Source organism: Leopardus geoffroyi, chromosome C1 (assembly GCF_018350155.1).
Source record: "Leopardus geoffroyi isolate Oge1 chromosome C1, O.geoffroyi_Oge1_pat1.0, whole genome shotgun sequence".
In the NCBI taxonomy this organism is placed as follows: Eukaryota; Metazoa; Chordata; class Mammalia; order Carnivora; family Felidae; genus Leopardus; species Leopardus geoffroyi.
Genome location: NC_059328.1, coordinates 21247208 through 21264869, shown reverse-complemented (window position 1 = coordinate 21264869; position 17662 = coordinate 21247208). Strand labels below are relative to the sequence as shown.

At 50.7% G+C, this 17662-nt stretch overlaps 1 protein-coding gene across 1 annotated transcript; it reads right to left on the bottom strand.

Moving 5' to 3' along the window:
* Positions 1-1164: 1164 nt before the first annotated feature.
* On the bottom strand, positions 1165-17378 carry SESN2 (sestrin 2). Its single transcript, XM_045476295.1, has 10 exons — positions 16882-17378; positions 10323-10388; positions 8538-8735; positions 7777-7959; positions 7450-7662; positions 6748-6898; positions 6112-6230; positions 5560-5750; positions 2659-2803; positions 1165-2081 (listed from the first exon to the last, which is right to left on the bottom strand). Exons 1-10 carry the CDS (start codon positions 16975-16977, stop codon positions 1995-1997), a joined length of 1449 nt encoding a protein of 482 aa, XP_045332251.1. The 5' UTR covers positions 16978-17378; the 3' UTR covers positions 1165-1994.
* Between the last annotated feature and the right edge of the window lie 284 nt (positions 17379-17662).

The window sequence follows — 17662 nt, the reverse complement described above, 5'->3', positions numbered from 1 at the left end:
GGGCACCCAAGGGACAGAACAGACTTTTAATGCCAACCACCCCCAACCCTGCAGTCACTGGGCACAAGTGCCGGGCAGCGTAGGGACGAGCAGGTCAGTCCCATGACGCAATCACAGCTCCCTGCTTATGCTGAGATGAACCATGACCCTTGGAAATAGAAAAACAGCCCATTAACAAGAAGTACAAAACAAAACCTCAGTGAACTTTTATTTCTCAGCATACAGAACTGGTAGCAAAGCCAAAGATTTCTGCATTTGAATGCTAGATACCCCTCCCGACCCACCCAGGGGACATTTACAGAGTCATGACGTCCCTTCTAGAAGCCGAACCCCAATGCTGGGGCCTCTTCCCTCCTGCTCAGCTTCATTGCACAGAGGGCCTGAGGCCTGAAGGGGGTGCCAGCCGCTTCCCCATGCCTGCACGGGTGTGAAATGTGGCACGCTGAACGGGCTCCTCTTCTGTCCCTCTACAGAGAGGAGGGTCAGAAGCAGCAGCATCATGACCCTTGCCTTTCTTCAGTCACCAAACTGGTCAGAGAGCAGGCACATCGTGCCAGAAGAAAGGCAAGGGACGTCATAATTCACAGCTTATTTGCTACAGAAAGTGCCTGGGATCGGTCCTTGGCTGCTTCTGCCTCCGAGCAATCCACTTAAATCGAGGAGGGGACAGAAACGGGGATGGGGGGTGGGGTGGGGGGGAGGTGTCCTTGGAAGGTGGCCAGGAGAGACTGACTGCCAGGGCGGGGCGTCCCTAGAGGCCTTTGAGATTCTGCAAGATTTGCAGTTCGCTGCTGGCAGGTTGGCCTGAGAAGCCCAGAGGAGACTCAGACATCACATACAGTCTCAGCCTTCAGTCTGCGACTGTAAAAACGGAGGTCAAAGATGTTTGGCAACATAGCCCTGGTCACCTGACCAGTTTGGGCAGGACCCAAACAAGACCCTGGGGTCTCCTGACTCTCCCCCTGAGCCCATTGCTCCTAAGCCACCTAGGAAGGCTCACTTGTTGGGAAATGTCTGTGGCACAGCCGTGGGAGATAGGAGAGTGGGGTGCTGGCCTCTGTAGGGCAGGTACAGTCCCGGGCAGAACAGATTTCTCCTTGTCCTTCTCCTCAGGCACTGACTGTGGCTAGAGAAGTGAGGCCCCCAAGAACCTCACCCATAAAGAACCAAAAATACAGAGAATTTATAATACTCCCTCCTCTTCAGAAGTCAGAGGGACCCACGGACACCCCAAGCTCACTAGAGATAATCTACTTTTTTGACGTGCTTGATCTCTCTCCTGGGGCCTCACACCATCAGGCATGGGAAAAAAAGAGTCAGAGGGTGAAGGAAGTCAAAGGTGCTAAACTAGGATCAGGGCAACTAGGGAACAGGGGGCCTTCAGGCTGCCCAACAGAACAGGCTTCTGGGAAGCCGAACACACAGACCAGCTGTGACACTGACTTTCACATTGATGGGTGAATGGCAGGTGGGAGGTAATGAAATCTGGGAGTGAGGGAGGAGGAGGAGGAGAAAGGGCACAACTGCTTGGAGTGTCAGTCCCTGCAGGTGTCCGCCCCTCTCCTTCAGGGGCAGGCAGGGACTTCCCAGTCCAGGAAGGCCACAGTACTTGTGATGCCTGCGGCCCAGCCTGCTGGCACGCGAGTCTGAGCTCAGCTCATTTCCTTCCGGTGCCCTCCGCCTCTGGGGTCAGGGGCAGGAAGAGGGGCATGGTCCCTTGCGATCTGCTAGTCCTCCTCTTCCAGCTCCCGAGGGCAGAGCTGAGATCTCTGCAGAGATCTCTGCTGAGGTCAATGCAATGATCCTGTCCGTTCTGGTGAGAAAAAAGGAGGGTACGGCTCAGGGGCTACAAGTCACACACAAGCCCACCTCCGGAGTAGGGGAGGGGGGGCTGGGACAGAAAAGGATCGGGGTCTGTCTCCAGAAAGAGAAGTCCTTGCAGGGAGGAGGATGCCCCCAGGGTCAGCTGCTCCGGGCCCAGATCCTGCTCGCAGTCAGGTCATGTAGCGGGTGATGGCACGGAGGGCGTAGAGAAGGGCAGCCTGCATGCGGGCCTCCAGGAGCAGCAAGTTCACATGGACCTGGGGCACAGACAAGGGCTTGTTGGCAACTGGTGTCACTCCTCTCCATCCCCATCCCCCCCAGACTGCCACTTCCCCTGACCAGTCACCACTCACCTCATCCATCTCTCCCATAAAGACGCCCTGACCTTTCCGAAGCCTCGGAGCAGTTGGGGACAACGACTGCTGAAGAATTTCTAGCACATTTATCCTTATCCCCACTGATCTCTCTATCCCCCAAAGCTAAAAACAAGCGCCACCCTCGGGCATTCGTTTTCTCGTTTCATCCCCCCCCCCCCCCCAACCACCAGCGACCTTGAAATGTGGGCAGCATTTGCTCTCACTGTAAAGAGAACAAGCTCAGAGGGGCAAAGTGACTTGCCCAAGGTCACAATGCTGAGTGACAATGTTAGGATTTGAACCTAGGTCCTCCTGGCTGCCACTGAGGACCCCGTGAAGCACGTTCCCATTTTATAGGTGAGTAAATGTGAAAATCACACACTAGAGTAGGACTTGAACCCAGGTGTCCCAACTGGCAGAAGATTCCATCTGGGATACCTCGTTGGGTGCTGACTCCCCCTTTCCCCGTGGGCTGTACCTTCTCTGAGTGGCGGAAGTGCCTCCAGAAGAGGTTGTACATTCTTCGGGTGGTCTTCTCTGGGTAGCAGGCCACCGTCTTGATATAGACCTTGAGGTTCCGTTCCAGGAGCTGGTTCACCTCCCCGTAGTCATAGTCATCATATCTGGATGGAAAGACCCCAACAGCATCACCCAACCTCTGCTCCCAGAAGTTGACTCTTGTCCCCTAACCCCACCCTTCAGAAGGAGGAACAGCGTGTGGCAAGAAAAGGCAGAATGTAGGAAGCGGGTAGAAGTTTGGTTCCTCTTAGAAAAGTAGCTGATGTCCCACATCACAGGCCACTGCTAGACTGGCAGGGGACCACTCCAAAGATTGCAGAGAATTAGCCATGAGCTGCATGAACATGTGCTCACGGAATCCTCAAAACTACTATATATGCTGTCTACAGAACTATTATATATAATATGCCAGATTCATCAGCCCCATTTTACAGCAGAAATGGAGATTCAGGCAAGTGAAGTCACTTGTCCTGGGAATGGAATTCAAACCCATCTCTGCCTGGCTCCGAGGTCACTATAGTAAAGGCCATGGAAGAAGGGGCAGGAGGCCTGTACAAATATTTTCCCTGGAGAAGGAAGAGGCAAAGCGAAAAAGAAATGGTATTCTTTTTTACAGATGGGCAAACTAAGCCTGGAGAAGCCGATCAACGTGTTCAAAGTCAAAGAGCAAGTTGGTGACCTGTCTAGAAGCCACTTTGTCACTCCCTAGTCCAGGGAGCCAGTTAGTCATCACAGATTGGTGTGGATGGGGAAGACTGGTTGAGAACCGGAGGACAGACTCAGTAGACAAAGGCATAGGAGCAAGGACCCTGTTGGAGAATGGGGGAGCCCGGATGTGGGAGCTGGACAGGAATTAGTCTGTGCTACACTCAAAGATGTCTGTCTCTCCTCTACCTCCCCTGAACTGGAAGTCTGTCAATGACTGGCAAGAGGATGCCCAATTAAGTACAACTCAATCCACTCAATCAAATATGATTTAAACTAGCAACATGCATTTTCTACAGGGAACACGTGCCTTTTTAAAAAGTTAGGGATTTTTTTGTTGTTGTTGATGTGATGCTTGGAATAAACCATTAAATGAGAAAAAGCAAGATCATGTGTTCACTAAGATATGCACACATTTGATTAAGTGAGTAAAATCAGTGAAGTGAGTAGGAAGAAAATCTTACGTTTGTAGAATGATATGTTTTGGTTATTTGTGGGTGGGAAGACAGAAAAGAAATACTTGACAATAATAAGAGCAGGTGGGATCGTGGATGATCTTTATTTTCTCCTTTTTGTTATCTCTGTTTTCTAAATTTACTCTAAATCCAGTTGTTTCTCCTTACAAACATCAAACACATATTTGAAAAAATGTAATAATGAAAAATGAAATGTAATTTCGTATAATTCCAATTACACGAAAGCAACTATATTAGAAAGAAGAAAAACAATGGAGAAAGAATGTCACAGGATGTGAATGTGGGTTGTGGAGTAGCTGAATTTGGGGAAACTGGTTTTTTTCCCTTAATTCTTTGAATTTCCCACAATGTTATCAGAGTGAGATTAAAAAAAAATTGGGGGCACCTGGGTGGCTCAGTCAGTTAAGCGTCAGACTTCAGCTCAAGTCATGATCTTGTGATTTGTGGGTTTGAGCCCCCATGGGGCTCTTTCTTGTCTGCCTCTTTCTCTGCCCCTCCCCTGCTCACTCCCTCAAAAATAAATACACATTAAAAAAAAATTGATCTGTGTATATCCTTGACAGGTAATTTCATACCTACGGCTCACCCGCAAGGACTTAGGTGTAAGGCTAGTCAGTGCACGTGGTGTTTGCAATAGTGAAAAACTGTAACCTATCTACACATCCAACAATAGGGAAATGATTGAATTATGCTACATCCATAACAAAATACCATGCAGTGGTGAAAAAGCATAAATAAAAGACCCATTCATACTGACAAGGCAGGCAGTTAACAATAAATTACTGAGTGAAAAAATATCAAGCATGATTCTATCAATTAAAAAAAAAAAATCTACTTTTAATCAGAGGGGTGCCTGAGTGGCTCAGTCGGTTAAGCATCTGACTCTGGATTTCGGCTCAGGTCATGATCTCACGGTTCGTGAGTCTGAGCCACACATTGGGCTCTATACTGACAGCACGGAGCCTACTTGGAATTCTCTCCCTCTCCCTCTCTCTGCCCCTCCGGTGCTCTCTCTCTCTTTCTCTCTCCCTCAAAATAAACAAACTTAAATTTTTTTTCTTAATCAGAAAATACTTAGGTAACAAGATGAAATGTAATTAATCACATACTATGCAGAGACAACCATTATTAATTAACATTTTAGTGTATAACCTTCCACACACTTCCCATGCATGCACATATTTTTAGTAAAAAAAAAAAAAAAAAAAAAAAAAAAAAAGAGGGGGCACAAAAAGATTCTGGTTGGTAACCAGCTTTCTCTTTTCTCAATACATTTTGAATAATTTCCCATAGCAATATAAAGAGGTCATTATAATTTGTAATACCTGCAGACTTTTTCACTGGGTGGATATAACGTTATTTAGAGTCCCATACTGATGGGCATTTATGTTGTCCTTATTTATTGCTAAGAGAAGAACTCCTACTTGGAATGGAAATACACACAGTCTCTCTCTATATCTCCATAGTTATCTCCAGGGGGTGGGATTAAAGAGTTTTGTTTATAAGGTTCAAACAGTGAGCATACTATCTTTTATAATCAGCAATGAAATAAATTTGCTTTGAAAAAATAGTATAGGCAGGAAGAAGGGAAAAGAAACAAAGAGAAAAGGAAACAGCTGTGAGCTCAGATTGAGGACTTGTAGTGCACATAGGCCTGGATGAGGGAATATATTGCTCACCTGATACCAAAGACACAGTGGATGTAATTCCAGATGGCCCTCCGGAGCATGGAGGTGTCTACTCCACTGTGCATGGCAATGGTGTTGTAGGTGAGGCTATAAGCTGCCTGGAACTTCTCATCCAACAGCTGCCCACCCTCAGGGTAGAGCCGTTGGATCAGTGAATAGCCATGGTCTTCCCAGGTATAATCCTGAGAAACATGGGAAGGGGTCAGTGAGTAGAATCTTTGGGGCCCAAGGCTGGCCATAGGGGCCCCATTCGCTGGAGCACAACTTCACTCTCTATAATGTCTCCTTCCCACCCCACAAATCTAACCTGCTGCTTGGTCTGGGCCTAAGAAGCCAAAGAAGATGCACCTTGGTGATGACCTTCTCCCTAGGATCAGGATCCCCTGAGCTTAGGGCGCAGACATGTCCTGTCATGATCTAGGGTCTCCCGTTTCCCTCATCAAATCTTGAAGGAGAAGGTGCCCAACTCTAAGCACTCACACTATCTACCCCCTGCTTATTTGTAAATCCAGAGTAATGCCAAGAATAGTCTGGAGAGCCTACCTGGGCACGGAAGGTGGGGGGTGCCTGAGCCCCTCGCCGGGTAAAGTCCTCATATCCAAAAGTGGGGTCCTCCACAAAGCACAGCATGTCTGGGTGTGGAGAGGGCTCCAGGATGTCAGCTAAGTACGTCAGAAGAGGTCAAAGTGAGGCCCAGGCACGGAGTACAGGGGCATCTACTGATTCATCAGTAGGTGGCCGATGAATGCAGAGTGGAGGGCCAGAGAAAGCCCCTCGCTACGGCAGGAGGTGAGTCAGGCCCAGGGACCTGGGGGATAAGGCCCCCAGTAAGAATACCAGCGATCCTAACAATAGTAGTTATTTGTGGAGCCACTCACTCTGTGCTAAGAGCTTTGCTTCTGTTGTCCCATTTACCCTACAAACCAATCCTTTGCATGGGAGGAGACTGAGGCCCTGAGACAGGAAGTGACTTCTCAGTGGTCACACTGCCAGACGGGCTGACAGGTCACGATTCAAATCCAGGTCTGACCCTAAAGTCCACTCTCAGAACCTCTTAGAAGGAGTGGTTGAGATGTGGCCTCCAAACACAAGAGGTGCTATGCAGAGTTGCCTACTCCCCAGGAGAGACGGTGTCAGAAGGGGGCAGCCCCTGGGACCTGGAGGCCTATGGTCCTCTACCTGAGGGAGCCACCAGAAGGCTCTCTGACTTCTCCAGCTCAAAGCGGCTCTCCATCTCCTCCTGGGATGCTCCCTCATCCCGTAACAGGCTCTCCTGCAGCTGCCTCATGCGCTCCATCAACGCTTCCACGTCTCGGGCAGCCTCGAAGCCCTGGAGGAGGGACCCAGTGGTGACCATTTACTCCCAGGCCCCAGGAAACTCCACACCCCTTTCCCACAAGCCAGGCCTTCCTGAGTGATGGCGAAGGCCTCCTGCGGCGGCCGCGGTGCTGGGCAGCTCGCATGCTCTGTGCTTCCCAAGGTGAAGTTTAAGAAGCTACAGGACAGACATGTCTTCTCTGAGCATCAACTGCCCTCACAGGAAAGGGATGGTTAAAGTATCTGTAATTTTATATTCAAACACACAAGGCCCCCTTCTAAATAAGAGGCAAGCTTTGTATTTGTAAAGTGCTAACACCCGGGAGGCTTTAAGTCTGTGAGGCTGCATGCTGAGAGACCCCACACGGTTGTTTCATTTAATCCTCACAACTGCCATGAAGTAGAGATCTTTAGCCCCATGTCACAGATGAGAAAATGGGAGTTTCAAAGTCAACTAACTTTTCTGAGGCCTCTCGGTGTGAGATAGGGAAGCGGTGGCTTCCATCCAAGGACCAGAGGCCATGCCAGCTTCCTCTCCCAGCAAGACCCAGCCGTACGACTTACCCCAGAGTTGTTCATTGGGTCCCTGCTGGGGGGGCTGCTCTGCTCGCTGGGGGGTGAAGGTGCCTGGGGGGCAGGGCTGCCCTCTGGGTCCCCCTCAGGGAGGATGCCGCAGCCAAACACAAAGGAGGCCAGCGAGTGGCAGTGGGTGAGCAGGACCAGGGCCTGGATGAGCTCCGCCAGAGACCAGCTGTGCTCACCCGTCTTCAGCAAGGCCTGGAGAGGAAAGGAGGCCAGACTTGCTCAGTGCCTGGCCCCGGGCTGACTGCCTGACATGTCCCGGCCCAGCCCCCGTGCTCCCTCCGGGACCTGCCTCTCTGCCCACCGCACCTGGATGTGCTCCTTGGTGATGAGCCACGGCCGGTGTGCCAGCAACTTGTTGATCTCGCTGAGCTTGCGCAGCTTCTCGGGGGCATGATGGAGACCGAGCAGCCACTCAGGGTCACCACCAGTCTGCAGAAACTCAGCCATGTGGGACCCCACCAGGTAGGAACACTGGTGGCGGGCGGCAGCCTATGGAGGGGGTGGACAGAACCTTGCTTGTGGATGGAGACATCACAGGCCTCACTGTTGCCTGAGAGGCGGGAAACTTAGGTTCTAACCACAGTTCCACTAGTTTGCTGTCCTACCTTAGGCAGGTCACCTGACTCCTTTGTGCCTCTGTTTGCTAGTTCGTAAAGCAGGCACTAAAAATGCCTCTCTTTGGGGCACCTGGGTGGCTTAGTTGGTTGAGCATCCAACTTTGGCTCAGGTCACGATCTCATGGCTTGTGGGCTCGAGCCCCGCACTGTTGGTGCGGAACCTACTTAGGATTCTCGCTCTCTCCTCTGTCTCTCAGACCCTGCCCCACTCGTGCTTTCTCTCTCTTTCAAAATAAATGAATAAAAAAAAAATTAAAAAATAAATAAAAATGCCTGTCTTCAAAATCCAAAATTTTGTGGATAATCAGATAAAACTAGGGCTTTCCTCTGCTCAGGGCTGCCTCTCTCCTGTCCCATGAAATGAGTTCGGGAAGCACCCAGCAAAGAAATCGAAAGACCAAGTCCCCCCACGTGGCCACCCGTACAAGAGTTGGGCTCAGACAGGCTCACCATGATGGCAATGTAGTGGCGCCACGAGCTGGCCAGGGGCCCATCTGTGTGCAGCAGGAGGTAGTGTAGACGCCAAAAGCTGCTAAGGTAGTCAGGGTGCAGGCCCATCACCACCGCCAGGTTGTCCACTCGCCCCAAGGACATCAATGCCTCCAGCCTCAGATGTTGCTCCAGGCTCTCTGCTCCCTCCCGAAGGACCTGCCAAGCAACGGTGACCACAGGGTGGGTTCCCCTCCTGCCCTCAACACCGAAGAGACCCAACACATTCACTGCGTTGGGACTGAGAAAACTAAAAATGACCACCATGTCCAAAAAAAGGAACACAGGGGAGGAAGAGATAATTCACTAAGTGATTTCCTTTCTCAAGGTTACAGATCTAGTAAATGACAGAACGTGGACTGAAATCCAGATTAGCAACAAAACCTATTTCTTTTCTCATCATAAAAAAGGACTGGTTATTGGGGCACCTGGCTGGCTCAGTCGGGGGGAGAGTGCAGCTCTTGGGGTTGGGGTTCAAGCCCCACGTGGAGTGTAGAGATTACTTACGTAAATAAAACTTAAAATAATGAAAGAGGACCGGTTATTTACAGATGAAAAAAGAAAACACAAGAACAATACTTGAGTTTAAAATTCTGGGCTAGACATAAATAATCAGCAGGTGGTTGTTTGCTTTCCATTTACAAAGGGTGGAGAGGGAAGGGGGGGTGGTTAGATATTTGCCAACTTAGGAAAGCAAAGAGGACGACAAAAGAAAACATTTGTTTTGTTCACCGAAGACCAAAGAAATAGGAGGAAACTTATTTTTACATTTTGCTGCGCAAGTGTTTTGAGGATAACCCCACTGCCACCAGCAGCCCCACACCAGAATGTCAGCTACAAGATGGCAAGGATTTTTGTCTGTCTTGGCCTCTGCTGTACCCTCAGCACCTACAACAGTGCCTGACATTTAGTCATTCAATAGATATCTGTTAAATAAATGAATGAATGAGGAGCACCTGGGTGGGTCAGTCAGTTAAGTGTCCAACTCTTGGTTTCGGCTCAGGTCATAATCTCAGGGTTTGTGAATTTGAGACCCTTGTCTGGCCCTGCACTGGCAGTCTGCTCCCCACCTGCTCGCGCACATGCGCTCTTTCTCAATATAAATAAATCAGCTTTTAAAAATAAAAAAAATTAATGAGCGATCTGACTCCATGGATTAAAGAAGTCTCTGTTGTAGTAAGTGAAAAAAATAAGGAACGTGACAATAACCTTGCCCCCACACCAAAGGATGTAAAGTATGACCTTGGTTCTATATGGAAAAAAAAAAAAAAGCCCAGAAAACAGTGATAAATGGTTAAGTAACAGTGATTATCTCTTTGGGAGATGGGATTACGGGAGGCCAAAGCTTTCTGAAACATAAAAAGGCTTTGTATAAGGAACAAAATAATACTTTTGAAGTTGAAAAAAAAGTAATATATGTATAGTCAAGGAAGAGCAGTTAGCATAGACAGTTCTAGCTTCTTAAGGCAAAAAGTCCTTTTTCTGGGAATCAAAAGTTTATTACCTAGCAGTGTCATTATCACTTTATCTCTTTGAGCCTGTTTCTTCCTAGCAACATGGGGTTGTGATATGCATGCTCCATAGAGTTCTTTGTGGGTTAAATGAGTCAGGAACCTGAAAGCGTAGTTTCAAAGCTGCTATTTCAAGAGCCGGGCAAAGATACCCCCCTACCCCCCACCCCCACACACAAGGTCCCATGTCCGTTCTTCCCAGGGATCAAGAATTCCTAACCCCTTCCAAACTTACCTCCTCCACTGGGATGAAGGCGCTGGGCCCTCGGGGACCTCGCCGAGTCCGACTTCCCCTCTGCTCCTAGAAGGAAATACATCATGGCTGTTGGAGGTAGAGAGGACTAGGAGCATAGTTCACTCTCCATCTTTTTCTTCCTACCCAAGAAGCCACACTGAGCTTTTCAAACCACCCTTTTGGTGCACCCTACACAGAGGACTCAGGTGGGAGATGCACACCTGTTGGCAGGTGGAGAAAGGGTAAGCAAAAAAGAGGGCTCGCCCCACAGGGTGACTTCTTTGGGAACTGGGCAGGGACCCAGGAGCCCCAGTATTGGGTGGGAGGTGCGTGGGGAATGGAGATATATAGCCACCATGGTGCACATCTCTAGGAGGCCACCTTTTTAGCAGCCTTGGAGATTCCATACAAGAAACCCCCTCATTTGCATCCTGAAGCCGGATTACCAAGTACCTTAGATTCCCTATGATGCAGACTCAGTTATTCTCAAATGCTCCCTTCTCATCCTTCCCACCATCACCACTTCATAGACTACAACCATGCCTTGTCTGGATCACCACCCACAGCCTCACCGATGGTCTCCCTGCCTCTGTGGCCCTGCCCTCTCCTACCCATCCTCTACCAAATTAACAAAGGGAACGAATAAAGAAAACATCTTCCCTGAACTATACCTCTGGAACTAGGAGCACATTGAACGAGTCCACGACATGGTGGTTTCCAGGAGGGCGAACCTTCCGCAGCCAAAGGAAATTTTCCTAAGTGCAAATCTCATCAGTTGGCTTAAAACCCTGACTCCAGCTCCCATTAGCCTTCCAGATAAAGTAGTGGTTTAGGTCCCCTGCTCTCCCACTGGTCACTCCTTTTGCACAACTAAGAGTCTTCCAGGTCTGGGAACCTTCTGATGACCCTTATCTGTGACCCCACCATTCCTAGTGCTTTTGGTTCTGAAACCATTGTCTTCTAATTGTCTGATTCAGGTCTCCCTGATACCAGATCACATTCTGCGGAAGGCAGGGCCAGGTCATTCATACTAATCTGTGAAGGAAGAAAACAGAGAAAGCTGAGAGGCATGGAGGGAATCCAGGCAGGGCATAGAAAGCTGACGGTAGCAGCTATTCTGACCTCATGTACTGGAGACTCTTTAGAAACCATAGGAGGGGCGCCTGGGTGGCTCAGTCGGTTGAGCTTCCGACTTCGGCTCAGGTCCCGATCTCACGGGCCGTGAGTTCGAGCCCCGCGTCGGGCTCTGTGCTGACAGCTCAGAGCCTGGAGCCTGCTTCCGATTCTGTGTCTCCCGCTCTCTCTGACCCTCCCCCGTTCATGCTCTGTCTCTGTCTCAAAAATAAATAAACATTAAAAAAAAAATTAAAAAAAAAAAAAAAAAAAAAAGAAACCATAGGAGTCATATACTCACTAAATCTGCTCCTAGTCTGGGAGGTGGGGTTCAGAGAGGATGTTTTATTTACTCATTTGTTTTGATAACTGGGAGGGAGGCTCTTCTCGGTACCGGCCTTGGAAACAGTTTACCCAAACCAGAGTCATGCCCTCACTGGACAGAGAGGGCGTCCCCCTAACTCTCCCTCCTCATTGGAAACCGGACTTAATATCAATCCCCAGGTGTCTAGGGACTAAAGATTATAATTGAAACTTCCTCCTCAGATGGTCAAAAGCCTCTTGAGGGAAGCAGAACTCTGGGGCTCTGAAAGCCCACACAGAAAGAACAGTGGGATCTGGAAGTCCCAGATCTGAGTACCAGTTCTGTTACTAACTTGCTGTGTGACTCTGAGAAGGTGACTTAGACTCTTTGGGCCTTAATCTTGGACAAAAAAGGTAGTTGGGCTAATGTCTCGGGGCCCTTTCAGCCCACACTTCTGGGAGATACCAGGCGAGGCTGGTCCAAGTCCAGTACAGAAAATTACCACAATCTCCAAGTACTCACTTTTAATCTCCCTCCTCCCTCACCAAAGGAAAAAAGCCTAACAGCTAGGTCTAGGAGATAAGGACTGCTGACTCCACAATCTGGGCCTCCCCCTCAGGGGACCAGAGGGCAGATAGAAAACCATAGGTGGGGGGACCTAGAGGGCTTCCCCCCCTCCCCACTCCCTCCCCTGCCTCCCCTGGGGAGGAACAGCCTTAGGAACCCTTTCTCTCTCTAAAATCTGCCCCAGGAGCTGTCAAGGGAAGGAACTGATACCTTTAGGTGATAGGTCTGGACCCACCAATATTTTCATTCCTAATTATGATGATGGTGACACCATGATGATAATTATAGAGTACAGTTAAACGATAGGGGCTCTTGACCCAAACTGCCTGGGATCATATGACAACTCCACCACCTATTATCTATCTGTTAGCAGTGTGAGCCTCAGTTTCCTCACCAAATAATGGAGATAATAGTACCCACTTTCACTGGGTAGTCATGAGGATTTAATGAGATAATACCTCTACAGCCCTTACCCCTTACCTCAGTAAGTACCTCTATGGCACTAAGCACTTAATAAAAGTCAGCTACCGTTAATCCCATTGTAATTTCAAGCAAGGGCTTCTCAACCCAAGCAGTATAAAATCCCGTTTAAAAAGATGCCAATGTCAAGGTCCCACCTCCGATTCTAATTTAATTGGGTGGGGCCCAGCATAATTTACAGCTGGGGTGGAAGGCCATTGGTTCACACCATTTATTGATCATTTTATCAAGTATAAGGCACTGTGCTAAATGCTTTCCAGGTGGAATCAGAGTTAATCTGTTCACTCGACAAATATTTCTGATGACTACAATGCAGGCAACAAGAGAACAGGGGTGAAAAGACAGTCTCAGCCTCCACAGAATTCATGATCTAAAGGAGAATGACAAACAGTGAACAGGCTTTCAAATCGCAGATTATACAAAGTAAATGAAAAAGATCAATGAGGGAGTGTATGATGGGGTGGGAGTATGCAATATATTAGTTTAAGGAGACAGGGAGAGCTACTGAAGAGGGAGCCTTTGAGTTGCTATCTAAATATCAAATATCTAAATGAGTTGATGAGAAGGCAGCAGGGCCCATAAAGATCTAGGGGATCAGCATTCCAGCCAAAGGGAACAGAAAATACAAAGTCCTGAAGGCAAGACCAAGTAGATTCCAGTCCAGAGCTCCAATACCCTGAAAGTTTCTCTGACCTTGACACCCAGAACTTCAGGGGAAGCAGACGGGGCAGGGTCCTCCTGCCAAGAGATGATGCCTCCAAATCAGCTCTCCCCTATTTCCTGGGGTAGGAAGTCAATAAGGATGGTAGGCAACAACACTGATTACCATCAGCTAAGCATTTCACATGCATTTAGGGTAGGATCTACTACTACTCTGAGGGTTCGCATTTTACAGACACGGAATAAGGCTCAGAGAGGTCAAGTCAGGGTTTGCACCCGGGGTTCACCAGAAGCTTCTCCTCCCTGCCCACATTCCGAGGGATCCACTTTTCCCAGTCACAGCACCTGTCATACTGTGTTGTTTCTTACTTTGAGGGCACACACTAGATCCGGCTCCCTGTTACCCCAGTGACACTGAAGTCCCTCTGGGTGGCCCCTGAACAGGCAGGCAAATTGTGAAGAGGATCACCCCGCCCAGCTCAATGCCTGGCTCCTAAGTTAAGCACTCACTAAATGTTAATTTTTATAGTAGCTCAGGCATTTGCACACAGGTACTATATAATCTTCATCAGTTTTGGGGGTGGAGGTCTCTACGTTGCCCACAAAGAAAGATCAAGGTTCCAAAGGTTAAGCACCGGCTGACGAGTGGCCAGCCTAGGATGTGTGCTCAGTTCACTTTGGCTTCTAAGGGTTCTGTCCATCACCCACATCAGCCTCTTGGAGTAGGCCCAGCCTTATTCTTGGTCTTCTATCCAGAGCCTGCAACCCCCAGGACTCAGCTACAGATACCTATGAAGCCACTCTACCAGCTGGGAAGGGAAGAGATTCGCCCCCAACAACACCCCATGGGCAGCTGCCTGCAGAACTCGGATCCTTGTCTGGGTTTACACACGGGAGGGAGACCAAGAGCTCAAGCAGCTTCTTCCCTCCAGCCTTGGAAGGAGGCTGGTGTGAGTGGCGCCATGGGCTGGGCACTAGGCTAAGTGCTTTATACATCTGATCTGGCTGATTTCTCACAACTACCCTGAGGGAAATAGGTCTTATTATTCCTTCTTCAGAGACAGCTCATTGAGGCTCTTTCTGAGTCCTGTTCCAGACGGGCTCAGATCTGGCTTCAAAGCATGCACAGCTCTCAAGTGTCAGCTGAGCCAACAAGGGGCAAAGAGTTACAAGCGCTTCTCAGGTGCTAAGAACAGTGCTAGGGATGTGACCTCAGAGTGTCTCTAGTCCAGCAAAGTTGACACACAAAACGCCCGATTACAGGACTGTTACATTATGGATAGCATTAAAGCTCAAACAACAGAGAAGCAGGCCTGAAGGAGGGCATGCAGAAGGGACTTATGGGGGGTGGGGGGAGGGAAAGCTTCCCAGAGGAAGTGATGTTTGAGGAAGTGATTCTAGAGCCCAAGAGGGCTCTGAAAACACACTACCAGTCCTAGAGTGAAGTCCTAGAGTCTGTAGACCTTGACCCCTTTAGGCTAAGGGCATGTGGTGAAAAGATGAGAGTTGAGGGGACTGTACATGTGGGTCTTCCCTTGGGCCCAGAGCACCAGGCTCTGTAAGTCCAGCTGCCCTGCTGTCTTCTAAGGATTCTGCTTAAAGTAGACATCTTCCCAAGGTCTTCTTTTCTTGAGAGAGAGAAAAAAAGTGTGTGGAAAGGGTTCAGATATCAACATCTTTCTCTTGCTGCTGACAGTGGCTTCCATCTAAAGGCCACTCCCTCAGAGCCTGCCCAGACCACCCGAGGCACTCTCTTCTCCCCAGGCCACTTCCCAGGCACTCAGAGAGGGATGGGCCGGCTCTCACCTCAGGCAGGAGGGACAGGTTCAGGCACCCCATTGTGACACACTCTGGGGAAAGGGAAATGACCACATTCTAACAATACCAAGCATATCTGACTCAGTTCCAGGCACTGTGCTTCAGCCTTTGCTTGTATTCTGTCATTTCTCCCAACAATCCTCAGTGATACTATCAAATTTCCATGGGAAGAAGTTGCAGATCAGAGTTGTGATCACTTGGCTATGGTCACACAGCCAGCAATGGGAACGCTGGGACTGGAACCCAGCGCCCCTCTAGTGGCTAGATGCTCTCAATAATAACAAGAAATCCAGCTCCCACCCTCCAAGAAAGAAATGGACAGAGGGTAAAGTAACTTGGCCAAAGCCACTCAGCAGAGAAGTGACAGGCATGCGTTTCATTCCTCCACATTGGGGCTCCTAAACTCTGGTGGGGAAGGATAAACAAGCCCACAGAAAACCCAGGACGGAAACCATCCACTGCTGGAGGTGGGACCCCTAGAAACCATGCTGCTCAGAGAAGGGCAACGATTTCTCCAGGGTCACACAGGACTGGCACTTGTCAAGACTCCCAGCCCCAGCAATACACTTGCACCACACTCCAGACCTGGAAATAAAAACAAGCAAAACTATGTAGTGGCAAGCACACTAGGGAATCCTAGAGGCGCCCAGGCCAAAGAATGAGCTACTTGGTGGCTGTGAGTGAAGGGAAGTCTCTCCGTAGCCCTTCCTGGACCTCAATTTCCTCATCCTGGAAAATGGGGCTACAGTGTAGCTCATATTTTGCTAGTTTAGTCCTGAGGACTCGGAGAAAAGGCAAAACCTGGAGACCAGAATCTAGTAGGGGTTTAAGAAATGATAAGATGTCCATTGTCGTCGGGGGTGGTGGTGATGGGTGTGGGGAGGCAGCAGGAGGTGTGTCAGGTTAGGCCCAGTCTATTCCTAGCTTCGCCGCAAAGAGTCCCGGCCAAGCAAACTTCTGGGACCCGAGACCAGTCAGCAAGGCGCAGGCTAATCGCCGCCCGCCTTCGGGAGCCGCGTCCAGGATTTCTCCCCTTCTCCCCCAGCTTTGGCCGCCGCCGCCGCGTACCCGGCAGCTGGCCAAGGCCCTGGAGCGCCCGCTCTCCCCCGCTTCCTATCGGGGGTGCAGGTGTGAGCGGGGGACGAGGTCGACCTCCGTTGGCAAGTCCCAGGTGCCCCAATCCCCGCACTGGGAGACTGGCACTGGGACGTATCCTAGAAAGAGTCCTCCGCCCGCCAGCCCCAGCCCAGAGGAAGGGAATCTGCGGAAGGGGGCGGGGAGGAGGAGTGGTCGGTCGAGCCGCGGCTGCCGGGATTTGCCTGGACTTGAAGATTCTCCGGTCGAGAGCCCAAACCCGAGATAACCTCGAGAAGGCTCCCCTCTCATTGGCCAGGAGTCCTAGGGAGCCAGGGAAGGTTCCACAACCCGGGGGGAGGGAGCGGAGGGGGCCGAGACTGCCAGTTGATGCAACCCCATTCCTAGGTTACGCGCCTCCACTCCCCCTCCCCGAGCCGGGGCGGGGGGAGGGGGCAAGCACAGACTCAGCCCGGGACAGCCCGAAGCCCGGCCGCGGCTCGGGGCTCAAGGGAAGAGTGGCGTCGCTCGAGCGCTGCTTACCTCTCCGGCCCCGGGGCCGCCGCCGCCGCCGCCGCCCGGGGAGAATGGCAGGTAGCCCTTCAGCTGCGCGCCGCACTCGGAGTCTGCAACGATCATGCTGTGTGCCAGGATCCGGCCACGGCTCGCCGGCGACCGGTGCACCCGAGGGGGTTTTGTACAGACGCACGCAGGAAGCCGGGACTGGGGGCCGCTGGGGAGGTTCTAGAGCCCCGGGATGTCTCTCGGGGTTCCAGAACGCTCCGAAAGCCCAGAATCAGGGAACAGCCGCTGCTCCGCTGGACTCTCGCCCCGGCCGGCTTCAGGAGCGGTGAATGGCCTCAGGAACCTGGGGTTGGCAGCGGCCCAGGGGTTTTTACGGCCCGGAATACCTCGGAAGTCCGCAGTGGCCACGGCTGCTCGCCAGCCCAGCGCTCCTCAGCATCCCCGCCGCGGAACTGCCAACGCTCGCCGGGCTCTGACACCAGCAGCGCCGCTCAACCTGCTGCGGTCCTCGGGGGAGGGCGGGGACACAAAAGCCCGCGCCGCGGCCAATCAGATGCCTGTTTCCCGGGGAGGCGGGGACGACACCTCCCCTTGGAGCCGACTGCTCGGCCAATCGGCACCGGGAAGCGCCGGGGAACTCTGGGAGCTGTAGTCAACCCGGGATGAATGCTGCAAACTTTCGCAAAAGGGTTTAATCAGATCGTTGGCAATTTCAGACGAGAGTGACTGCCAAGAGAGTCATTAGAGCTGTGTGATGAAACGGGACTTCACCGGGCTGGGCCGGAGAGTCGGGTGTGAA